A 12,232-nucleotide genomic window follows, 5' to 3' on the forward strand; every position below is an offset into this window, starting at 1 on the left:
GGCCTCCCTTACATTCCTGAGAGGAATAAACCTCTAAGAAACATCCATGTAGGTCTTCACACCAAAAAATAAAATTTCCTTGGTAGTCAAAGGCAAAGTTATTTTCCAGTTGCACCATATTATATCTATTTAGGTATTTATATGGCCTCATTTACCATTGTATCTGAGTTCCTCATAATCTTTTATGTATTTATCTTCACAACACTTCTGTGACGTACAGAAGTACTACTATCCTCATTTTACAGATAAGGAACTGAGAATGACTTGCCCAAGGTAACACAGGAAGTCTGTGGCAGAACAAGAAATTGAACCTAGGTTTTCTGAGTCCTTGGTCTATGCCCTAACCAGTAGACCATCCTTCCACTCTTTGTAACCCGTTGCTGGTGTTCAGTTTGTACTACAAACAGACTTGCTGCATCTTCATCTTTTTTGTGGGGAGAGGTGAGGGGAGAGGGCCTTGTGTGAAGCAGACTAGTTTTGTAAAGTAATTTTGTAAGGCAAATAGAGAAAGATACTAAAATAAATGTGACTGCTCCATTGCTTTCCTTTCTTCAGAAGAAATGAAAATAAGTTCAATCATACAGAATCATTTTCATTTTGATCCATCATGGGAAAAACAATATAACCAATTAAGCAATGTTGATTCATAATACCGCTTTAACTCATTAGGATAATTAAACTTCATTTTATTAATGTATTTTTAAAGAATTAAAAAGCCATATTTCACACTGTTATATGAATAGCATTCCTAGACATTCTGGATTTGGCTATCCTCTCAATTTCATCTCATTTACGACATAATCTGTGAACGCAAAAATTGTGTTATACTTAATAATTTTATAATAATTTTCACCCTTGAATCTCAGAGTGCTTTCCAAAAATGGACAAGCATACTTACAACTAATTTACAATTAAGCTAAAAGGGAAAAAAAAACAACACTATCTCAGTCTTAACGTAGCCCCCATCATTGTTGAATCTAAGCACCAATCATCACAGCGATAAATCAAATCCTCACATCTCTGGCTAGTGAAGTCCAGTGAGTGGCTAGTGGAGTAGCAGTGAGTCCTTTGCTGATGTAGGCTGTAAACACCTTCCTTAAGGAAGGCTAGGTAATAGTTGTTTTAATGGAAGCATCTGTTTGGCTTCTGCACAGAAAGCCATCTCATCACACGGAAATCTATCCAACTATTAACCAGTGTCTAGTCTTCCATTTTTGTTCAGGTTTATGGAAAAGGGAAAGCTGACTGAGATTTCATTCTGTAAAGACTGAGGTGATCATGAAGGGTCAGAGAAAGAACAAAAAATGGTGTTGGAGGTTGTCTCTGTCTCTCATTAAGATTGTTCTGCCATCATTTTTAAGTTAAGATCCATTAGGCAGAGGAGCTGCAGCTACTGTTACTTCCATGGAGTTGCAGCTGCTTACTCCATGGAAAAGGGTGAAATATGTAAACTTGCTCCAAGTAAATACAGATTATTAAAGAACATTAGAGAAGTGTATGGACTGTGTTTGTTTTCTATGGGCCATTAGTGCCAGGGGCTACAAATTAACTAGAGTAAATGAGATCAGCCCTATACCAGCAAGGGTTCACCCTTAGTTAAGGGCATATGGTGATGTCCAGGAATTGCACTAAATCAGCTCATCTTATTGGTGCTCTGGCCAAAGCCTAACCAGCAACAACTACTTTTAGGGCTGCATGGGCAGGATGTAAACTCTCTGATAGAGTGTGAGTTACAGACACACAACACTGCTGCAACCACCTTCTACAAATAGGGACATGATGGAAGCAGATATAAACAAGGGGCAAATCAAGTCCATAACTTGAATTATAGTTAACCTTCATTAAATGCTTAGTTATAATTAATTGTCATGTAATTAACATAAACATCTTATTAAATTTTAGAATACATCATCAGTGGGTGCAATGAATGAATACCAAGCAATTAATAACTATGTTTTTCACCTAGTTCTTTACTAGTTACCAATTATGCAAGAACTTCTGTTAATAAACTATTTAAAATATATAGTTACTAAAATCAACTAGCATTTTCATTTAATAGATTTAACTATTTTCTTAACACAAAGTTACTTATTTGAGATATGTAGTTAAAAATCTGATCAAGATCCATGACTAGCTCTCGTGAGATACTCCTCAGACATTTTTATCCCCTGATAATCAGGAAGGTTAAAAGAATCTAACACCACACATGTAAGACCTGCACTTCATTTCTGAACACTTGAACGTTTGGAAAACATTCATGCTTTTAACATTTTAATAGACAGTGAGATATCACAGCTTTTTGACATGGCGTTTGCATAATACAGGAACAGAACTCTTATGTTTCAAAAAAATTCAGTTGAAAGGTTTAGCTCCCCATAACTACTTGTGGAAAATTAACATGAAACAAACTTGAATTTCACTTCTCTCCATAGGTCAGCAGGAACATAGTGTCTGAATGCATATAAGTAGCTAAAGTACTTGTTTGGCACATCTCTAATGAAGGTCTGCCGTTTCTATACTTGTGCGATTAATAAGGTCTGAGAACTTTGCATGAATAGTAAAATAGAATTATCATTTTGTCCAAGTTTATACAACAGAATAATATAAATTCCTTGTTTTTAATGAAAACAAAGTGTAGACAGCACATTTCATGTTTCATGAAAATTCCTAATAGTTCACTATACAATAAGATACGGTTACTGACACAATAGCATTCTTATCAATATATGTTGAAAATATATGTTGTAAATCAAACTGCTAACCACATAGTCATTTCCATTTCATTATTAAGGAATCATACTGTACCTTGGCATGCAATTTCAAAGACAGGAGATGCTAAATATAATGTTAATCTGAAGAGTTCTGTCCCAAATGATTAAATTTAAAAATCAACCTGAGGCTCAAAATATTAAGGTAGACATCAAAATCATCAGATGGTTTTATTTAAAAAAAATATCCTATTTACTTTTAACTAGAAATCTCATGTATTCTAGTACTTTCGAGTTTGTTATAGTTGGTGGATCATGAATAAATATGGAATAGTTATTTGGCACTTCTAATCCTAATCCTAATAGAAACATATAACACTGAGAAATGTTGAAATGAAAAACAAACGAACAATATAAATTAAGAGAACTTTTCTGAACATCTAGAAAGAAAGAAAGAAAGAAAGTTGGCTTCAGTTTAAAGTGAAGATTCAGGTGAGATTGCATTTTATCTAGGTCAGTTTGCTCACAACTATATAAAATGTGATATAAAATGACTTACAAAGTCATATAATCACTAGTTGCTAAACTTAGCACATTCTGTTACAATATTTGATGTATTAGTTTTGTTTGTAGGGCTGTATTGGCAGAAAGATTTTGGTTCCCATGAATGAAAATTAAACACATTTATTTTATTTATTTTAAATCAGAAAAACTGATGGCCTAAATCAGAAGAGGATAAAATAGTTTGCTAAAATATGTCACTTAATCTGTGATTAAACATATTTACCTTGACAAGCTGGGACTGGTGCATCCCATGCATGATATCCATATGGAGATTTCCTGCATACAGCGGTACTTTTCCCAACAAGCCTAAATCCTCGATCACAAGCCCAGCGAACCACACTGTTGAGCTGTCCACCTGTCTGACTGACAATGAATCCATGTGGAGGGGATTCGGGAGTACTACAATAAAGAGCTTTGGGAAAAACAAAACAAAACAAAACAAACAATGTTCGGTAGCCAAATCGGAGGGTTTTATTCAGTTTCTACACTAATGCTACATGAATTCTTTGAGAATTTGACTGTGTAAGGACTGAGAAAAGACATTAAGATACTGATTCTGGCACCCTTATCTACATTCAAAAAGTAACAGTGGCAGAATAAGGCCTAATAAGGACTTCAGGATTTGGTTCCCAGATGGCAAATGTGAAATCAAGACTCATTAGCACAATGGTTATTATAACAACTTCTCTGTTGAACAATGTACAATAAAGTATTTTTGTTCCATGATAGCTTAAATAAACTAAATTGTATTAATATTTACTATTATGAAAAATGCTCCTAATAAATCAAACCCAACATATGTATAGGCCAAAGATTTTCTTTTTCAGATTATTGTATTTTTTTTGGTTCACAACAAAAATTATTTCTACAAATATCAACCATGTATGAACTAAAAGTGAATTATTAAAAATTACAGTACCACAATCTTAACTGTACTTCTGAGTGCCTCACTTAACCTGTATCAGTTACTTTGCAGCTCCATTTTTCTCTCTTTGAAATCCCCCAGAAATCCTAGAGGACATGCAAAATGTTGAAGATAGGGAAAGCATCTCTACAGATCTTTATAAGTGTGAGTGGAGATAATAAGGTTTAGATAATCTGATAGGATTTTGGCCCAGATTCTTAAAGATATTTAGGTAGTTAACTTCCAGTGGGAGTTGTATATCAATCTTACACATTTTTCATTTGCTTGGTTTACCTTATGAGAGGAGACTCAAAAAGCCTGGCTTGTTTAGCCTAACAAAAAGAGGGTTGAGGAGTGATATGATTGCTCTCTATAAATACAGCACAAGACTTAATGCCAGGCAGGGAGATGAGTTGACTATGTGGATACAAGAACCAAAACTGGTCATCAAGTTTAGGCTTGAAATTAGACAAAGGTGTCTAACGATCAAAGGAGTGAAGTTCTGGAACAGCGTTCCAAGGGGAGCAGTGGGGGCAAAAAACCTAACTGGCTTCAAGACTGAGCTTGTTTTGTTTGGGAGACCATGTGCTGAGCATAGCAGACTGCTAGGCAAGACAGCTTCTTAACAATGCTTTGATCTCTATGCCCTTGAGCGCCCATCAACCCTTAACCTGAGGGCGGGCTACTCAAGACGACCAGGGCTTTAAAAAGCCCGCTCTTAAGCAACCAGAGGAGCTAGAGTACAGTGGCAGCTAACAAGAGTTTTGTGAGGGAGTTTAGAGGGGAAATATTGGGCGAGGGGGTTAGATACACTTAACATTCTTTAAACTTAAGGCAATAAACACCCTCCTCCTGATAAAAAACAATAGAACAAAGGAACAAAGGAAAGAGCTTCAGGACTAAAATGAGAATGTAGGTACAAGTCCAGCAACAGAGTGGGGGCTATCCAACTTATTGCATTCAATGCAGCATGTATGATTACCTGCCCTATGCACATGTGGTGTACGTGTACCTTTGGTGCCAGAACCTCCTGGCCCTGAAAGGCCGTGTACAGGCTTTGGAGACCAGAGTGGCTGAACTGGATGAGTTAAGGGAGACAGAGGTACATGGAGGAGACTACAATAGAATGGTCCCAACCTCTGTCTGACAACCTCTGTGCTGTTGAGGAGGATGAAAATCTCAGGGAAGGAGAACATCAAACTGGGCGCAACTAATTTGATACTTACTTATCAGAAAGTGGTAGCAATAGTTACCATATTTGGGGTCTGACCATCATATATAGGCAAGTTCATAGTTGTTCCCCTTTCCCCCAACATTTTAAGGCATTGTGCAGCACTTGGTTGGCAGCTGAATGGAGTTGTATGCAGCTGTAATGCAATACTTGACACTAGGTTTCAACTAGTTTTCTATTCCGAGCCACAGAAATTAATTAACTCTTTATGTTGAATATTTGTCATACTATTCTAAATAAGACATATTTTAGACAGAATCAGTTATCTGGTTCAAATATAAAAGAGATCTGATTTTTTTTTCAGTTTTAGAAGCTTAGTGTCTAATAAAGTAACTCACATTATCCTTGTACATATGTAAATAAATTCCATACATTCCATATTGAAGTTTTAAGCAGATAGAAAAGGACACATTTGATTTACATACCTATGTATCTTATCCTGAAACCTCTTTTGTTGGTGCCATGATCTGCTGACCACCGGAGAAACACTTCATGGCCATTACTGGATATATTTAAAGAGGATGAGTAATCCCCACTTAGGGAAATAAGCAATGGGCTATGACTATTTGGTCCTTGATACAGGAGGAGAAAAAAATGAAAATATAAAGATTAAAATTAAACATGTACAAAATGTTCCTTGAGTAATGATAAATGAAATAGATTTAATGGTGGAATTTACATTAACCACATGCTACGTATCATTGAAGGCATCATAAAAGATAATTAAATATTATAATTAAATATTATATATACACACACACAGTCAAACTGATTAGTGATGCAATATAATTTGGAAAAGCAATGCAATCTAAAGTCACTACTTATACTAACAAACTCAAGTAATGACTTATTTAGACAAAAAATATTATATGTCTAAATGGCAGGGAGTGGGGCAGGGGTGACAAGGCATAAATATAAAAGCATCCAAAGTTGTGTATCCTGTAGTTACCATCAAACACCTCAAGTATATCAAATTCCTTTTCTGTTTGGAAGAATTCAAAGAACATGCTGATATTATAACCCTTTTCCACAGTAATGGTCCAAGCGCACATTTGGAGGTTTGGGTAGCTGTCAGGGTAGCCTGGGCTCAGTATGACTCCTGTTGAATCCAGACGCATTTCATTGGCTGGACAGAGCACTATGAAACACAGAGATTATTTCAAAAAAACTCTAATTACCAATATACATATAATTTTGTCTGACTTACTTTTTTTCTGCGTTAAAGAGCTGCATTACTCACTTTATTTCTATGAAGATGGAACAAGAACACTCAATTAAGGGATAGTAGACAAAGTTTGTGCTAGCCAGCATTTCCGACAATAAATTACGTTATGGAAAATAAACACACTAGGGCTGAGAAATCACTGACTAAGGGGTTTTATTTTCCTTACATTATCTGGAAGACCCTTTGCTCTTTCAGACTGCAGATTAAATGAGCCAGGCTGAATTGCTCAGATAGTAAACCACAGCTTTTATTCCTTTCCTTAAATAATAATAACGATGATGGAAGATAAAGTCTCATGTGAATCAAGTTTAAGGAATCAGTTGTGGCCTCCGATTATTAGGCTGTAAATAGAACCGAATTACTCTATTAGAAGCATATAGCTATTAATTTTAAAAAAGTTTGTTTTGGTGAGCATATACCCATACTCATACATCCAGTATGGCAAAATACATAGTTTCTGGCATTTAGTCTTACAATTTAACTTTGTCCAATTTTACAACTCCTAGATTTCTCATTGCCTCTACCTGCTGTAAGAATGACTTGAAATCACTGTCATGCCACTTTATAGCCCTCATATATCACACAGTGCCACTTCTTAGCTTAAATATCTCTCTTAAATGTCCACTATCTTGTGGAAACATGGAGAAGAAGTATTTCTACTGGGTGAGACCTAAGACTGGCAATTCAGAAATCCTTCATATGAGGATAATGAGTGCAACCATGCAATGAGCCCCTCCTTATAAAATAGGGTTTAAAATTAAGGAGGGAAAGTTAAAATAAGTTCTGCCAATGTTTACTTAAATGGTATCAATAATAGAACAGAGGTTTTGTTAAATCACATTATTCTTCTGTCCCTAATAAATATACAACTGATAAAGATGCCATGAAATGAATTAATTATGCACACATAATCATCTATCTCCTTTTGTCACATTTTTTATCTTCTTAAAAGATGTGTACACTAGTGATCTTTAAATGTGCATTTGGTTCCAGTTGGGAAAACTCTCAATTTCAAATAACTCTGAATTTTCCTCCCTTCTAACTCAAAGACAGGTTGCTTCCTGGATGAATGAATGTCAGTCAACTGCAGAAAAAAATTAAAGGAATGCAGCCTGAAAGTCTCAAGTTCTCCACTGATGTCAGCTCTGTTCTTGAAGTCAGTCAAGGAAAAGAAGAAAGATATTATGCACTTGCCCTAATCTCCAGGCAACCATAATTCTGAATTAACCATTTTTGACAGTGAATCTATGTTTTTTCCCCTTATATTTTTAATGTACCCATTTTTTCCCCTTATCTTCTTCCTCTTTCTTCTTCATGGTATAAGAGTCAATGACCTACAGATCACACACATCTGAGGGCTGTTAACAGGATGCTTAACGTTTGGCACTTAAATTCATAATAAGGCACTTAAATAAAAGAGGCCCAGTGAACACAATTCCCAATGAAGTAAATGGGAGCTGCGGATGCTCAGCACCACCGAAAATCAGGCTACTTATTTAGGTGAACACGTGTGAATGTAGGCACCTAACCTTTCGCAGTCACATTTGAAAACTGTGGTTTAAGAGTTTTACATAAGGTCACACAAGTCAGTGGCAGAGTCATGAATAGAACTTGGGCCTCCTGGCTCTCAGCCCAACAGCTGAGAAGGAGAAAGGTAGGCTGAGGATAATACGTCAGTGAAGCAGAGAAAAATGATATGCATATATATGAGCTAGTGTAGGCCAGTGTACATTTACTGATCTAAGGGAAGGGGGGCAAAGATTGGGAAATACTACTCCAATTGATGCAAGCAGAGGAAAACACACAACTCTTAGGCAGGTCATATCTGGCCAGTCTTACTCAGGGTTCTCCAGTGTTTGTATTGGTGGCCCCTTTCACATAGCAAGCCTCTGAGTACAACTCTCACGCCTTATAAATTAAAACCACCTTTTTTTTATATTAAACACTAATATACATGCTGGAGGCAAAGCGGGGTTTGGGGATGGAGGCTGACAGCTCACAAGCCCAATGCAATAACCTTGTGACCCCCTGAGGGGTCACAACCCCATGTTTGAGAACCCCTGATTTACTGAAGGAATATCGGGCCCATAGAAACCATCCTCAAACCACGCATCACACAAAGGGCCAGCTTCCTCCAGGATGCAAACAACTTCCTCCACAAACTGCAACATCAACAGCCTCCCTCAGAACACCATCCTTGCCACCAGAGATATCACCTTTTCTATATACCAACATCCCTCACAATGATGGACTAGCTTCCTGTTTCAAATATTTACAAGACAATGGATTACTCTCAAATATTCAGACCAAACACATTGCAAAACTTATTTATCCTCATCCATAACAATTTTACATTCAATGACAAACACTTTGTCCAAACCATGAAAACAGCCATGGGTACTAGGATGGCTCCCCAATACACCAACCTCTTTATGGGTAAGGCTGTGGGTCTGCCACAGAGATCACGGAAGTCATGGATTCCAGGACTCTTCAGGACTTTCATGACTTCCACAGCTGCAGCAGTCAGTGTGGTTGAATCCAAGGCTGCTCCAGCAGCTGGGGCAGTCCAGGGGCCAGCCACACTGGTCGCTGTTGGGGTGGCCCCAAGGCCAGCTGCACTGTGATGTAAATGCCCTAATATCAATTATGTGGGTAGAACTATACAATCACAACGCTCTCGAATGAACATTCACAAGAAAATGATACAAGACAAAAGCACCATATCATCCATGTACGAACACTTTTCACAAAGCAATCACTCTACACATGACCTATGAGTCCTCATCCTAAAAGGAAACCTGCATGACACATTCAAAAGACAAATCTGAGACCTTGAATTCATAACTTTTTTAGACACTACAAATCATGTACTCAATAGAGATACTGGATTTATGGCTCATTACAACAATCTCTAATCCACTAACAACCCCTCACCAGCTGTTTCCCACCCACCCCTATGACTGGAGGGGTGTTAATAGGCAACTTCACTTGAATGATCCCTTGAAATATGTGTTAACTATTTGTTCTAAACAAACTGTTCAAATATTGTATTTAGCAGTGAAGCTTTGAGTTAATTTCCCAGACCTGAAGAAGAGCTTGAAAGCTTCTCTCTCTCACCAAAAGATGTTGGGTCAAGTAAAAGATATACCTCACCCACCTTGTCTCCCTAATATCCTGCATTGACCAGTATAGTATAAAATGATGACATTACATCCAAAGCCATCCTTAGGCATAGGCAGCATACAGGGCTGTGTAGGGAACCAGAAAATCTGGGACATCCCTGGGTCTTAGTGTCCACCCACCCGGCTCTTCCTATCCCTGTTCTGACCCTTCCTGCAGGCTCCCACAGCTAGCTGCTGCAGCCTGTTGACTGTTACTCAGGAGGGGATCTAGTAACTTAAAAGTGAAAAAGCCTTCCAGCCTACCAGAACTATTAGCACAACACTGAAACTGTTAAAAAGCCATTCAAGCGGTAATGAAGTCATTTAACAGGCATTTGCCAACCTCTGGGTATATACTGTCAGTTTCTGAATTTACTGACAAAAACAGTTTTGCATTATTGTATGCTTGGATCTTCAGACACATAGGTTTTTAAATAAATCCTTCAAAAGACCAATCTAAAATACACATTTTAATTTTAATTACTATAGTACAAAAAACTTGCTTCCAAAGTCTTCCTGTCCCTTCTGTCCATTCATTTATCCTTGCATCTCCCTGTTGAAGAGAAGCTAGCCCTTAAAGGGACAACATCCCTTTCCTTCCAGGTAGCTAGACAAATGAATTTCCCCTTCTTTACTTCTATCTGATGAACTAGTTTTAAGAGAACCCTCCAGCAAATTCAGTACCTTAGTAAGATATAAAATCCTTTGTTATGCCTAAAAAATATGTTTCCAAAGATTTTAAAGTTAGTGAAATTTCATAAACATGTCTGTACTTACGGAGATCACATAAAGTACTGTATATACTTGTTCATTGGTCCGTTCGTTTATAAGCCGACCCCCCAAAATGGATAGGTAAAAATAGCAAAAACTGTATGACCCTTTCATAAGCTGACCCTATATTTCAGGAGTTGGAAAACTTTGGCTCCCAGAACGTCAGGGGAAGCCGCTGACTGTGGCCGCAGTTCACCGTTCCCAGCCAATGGGAACCGCGGGAAGTGCTGTATTCAGTAGGACAGCTGACTTGCCTTTACTGCAAAGTTTTTGCAAATAAGTCTCTGACAAACTTCAGCTATATTAAAATACCTGTGACTGACATTTTTTATTCCTAAATGTAGTGCTTTTAATTAGGTACCTTCTGCATGTCCAGTCTTCACCTTCTGGCATGCAGTGGACAACATGCTCCATTTACTTTTGAAGAAGCCACTCTCCAGCAATTTCTTTCTAATCTCATTTGCTTCATTTGGGTTCAGGGATTTGGCTGGAAGGGGGTTAGCAGGGAGGTGGAGGGAAGAGAGGAGGGAGAATATGGGGAGGGGCGGGGCCTGGGCAGAATGAGGGCGGGGCCTGGGCAAGAGCAGAGGTGGCGTTTGGGTGGGGCTACTGCAGGGCTGGCTCTGGCTTTTTTGCCACCCCAAGCAAAACAAAAAACAAAAAACAAACAAATCTGCGGGGTGGCCGGAGCCAGGGTGCAAACTTTCGGCTAGTGTGACTCCCTGAGCTGCAGACATGCCCCAGGCAGTGGAGTGTGCACCTCGGCTAGCGGGGGGAGGGGGAGGGAGCGGGGGGGAGAGAAAGAGAACGGGGGTGGCCAGGGATTCCTTCAGCCAGGGAGCTCACCACTCAGCCCCTCCTGCTGCGCCGCCTGCCGGGAGGGTTTCATGCCGCTCCAGTCGGCGGGGAGGGAAGGACGCGGGCTGCTGGGCTTGCTGCAGAGCTGGCACCAGCTGGGGCAGATGGAGCATGCAGACAGCTCCAAGCAGGGCCCTCCCCTCCTACGCTCCGCCGCCCCCTACAGAGCAGCCAGAGTGGCGAACAAAAAAAAAAGGGCAGCAGTGCCGCCCTAGGATTTGGCGGAATGCTGTCCCTTAGAATCTGCCGCCTCAAGCATGAGCTTGCTTGGCTGGTGCCCGGAGCCGGCCCTGGGCCACAGGCAGAAGAGATGGGCTGGGGAGCTTGCCTCCCCAGGCGGCAGCTTCACCCACTGCCCATGACAGCAGCTAAGAGCTGGTCGGCTCCTGCACACCCAGCATGCACTGCAGTCTCCTTAGGCAGGGGTCATATTCACAGAGCCGAATGCGCCAGCGCTGCACATTCTGTATGAGGGAGATGGTACGGGGGTCTCTGTGGGGAACTGTGACACTCCACCATCAGGAGGCAGGCCAGATAGCTCGGTATCCTTGCTGCCTCGTCCCTCCCCTCCTCCCCCACCCCCAACCACATATAAGTGCAAACCATTTTTTTCCAAACAAGCCTAATACATCGATCACAAGCCCAGCGAATCACATAGTTGAGCTCTCCACCTGTCTGACTGAAAATGAATCCACGTGGAGGAGACTGGAGCACTACAATAAAAAAACTTTAAAACAAAAACAAAATTTAAAACCATCAATCAAGTATTGAATTTTGGTAACCAAATCTGAGGCTTTTATTCAGTTTCTA

At 39.4% G+C, this 12,232-nt stretch overlaps 1 protein-coding gene across 4 annotated transcripts in view; it reads right to left on the reverse strand.

The window, feature by feature from the left end:
• CSMD3 (CUB and Sushi multiple domains 3) overlaps positions 1 to 12,232 on the reverse strand; it is a 1,198,342-nt gene that overhangs the window by 117,299 nt on the left and 1,068,811 nt on the right. For all 4 annotated transcript variants that reach the window (XM_050940462.1, XM_050940461.1, XM_050940464.1 and 1 more), the window contains 3 exons: positions 6,357 to 6,545; positions 5,833 to 5,979; positions 3,496 to 3,684 (listed from right to left, as the gene is read on the reverse strand). In XM_050940462.1, coding sequence (XP_050796419.1) covers positions 3,496 to 3,684; positions 5,833 to 5,979; positions 6,357 to 6,545 — 525 coding nt within the window. The remainder of the gene's footprint in view (positions 1 to 3,495; positions 3,685 to 5,832; positions 5,980 to 6,356; positions 6,546 to 12,232) is intronic.

This window comes from Gopherus flavomarginatus, chromosome 2 (genome assembly GCF_025201925.1).
Source record: "Gopherus flavomarginatus isolate rGopFla2 chromosome 2, rGopFla2.mat.asm, whole genome shotgun sequence".
NCBI classification, from domain to species: domain Eukaryota; kingdom Metazoa; phylum Chordata; order Testudines; family Testudinidae; genus Gopherus; species Gopherus flavomarginatus.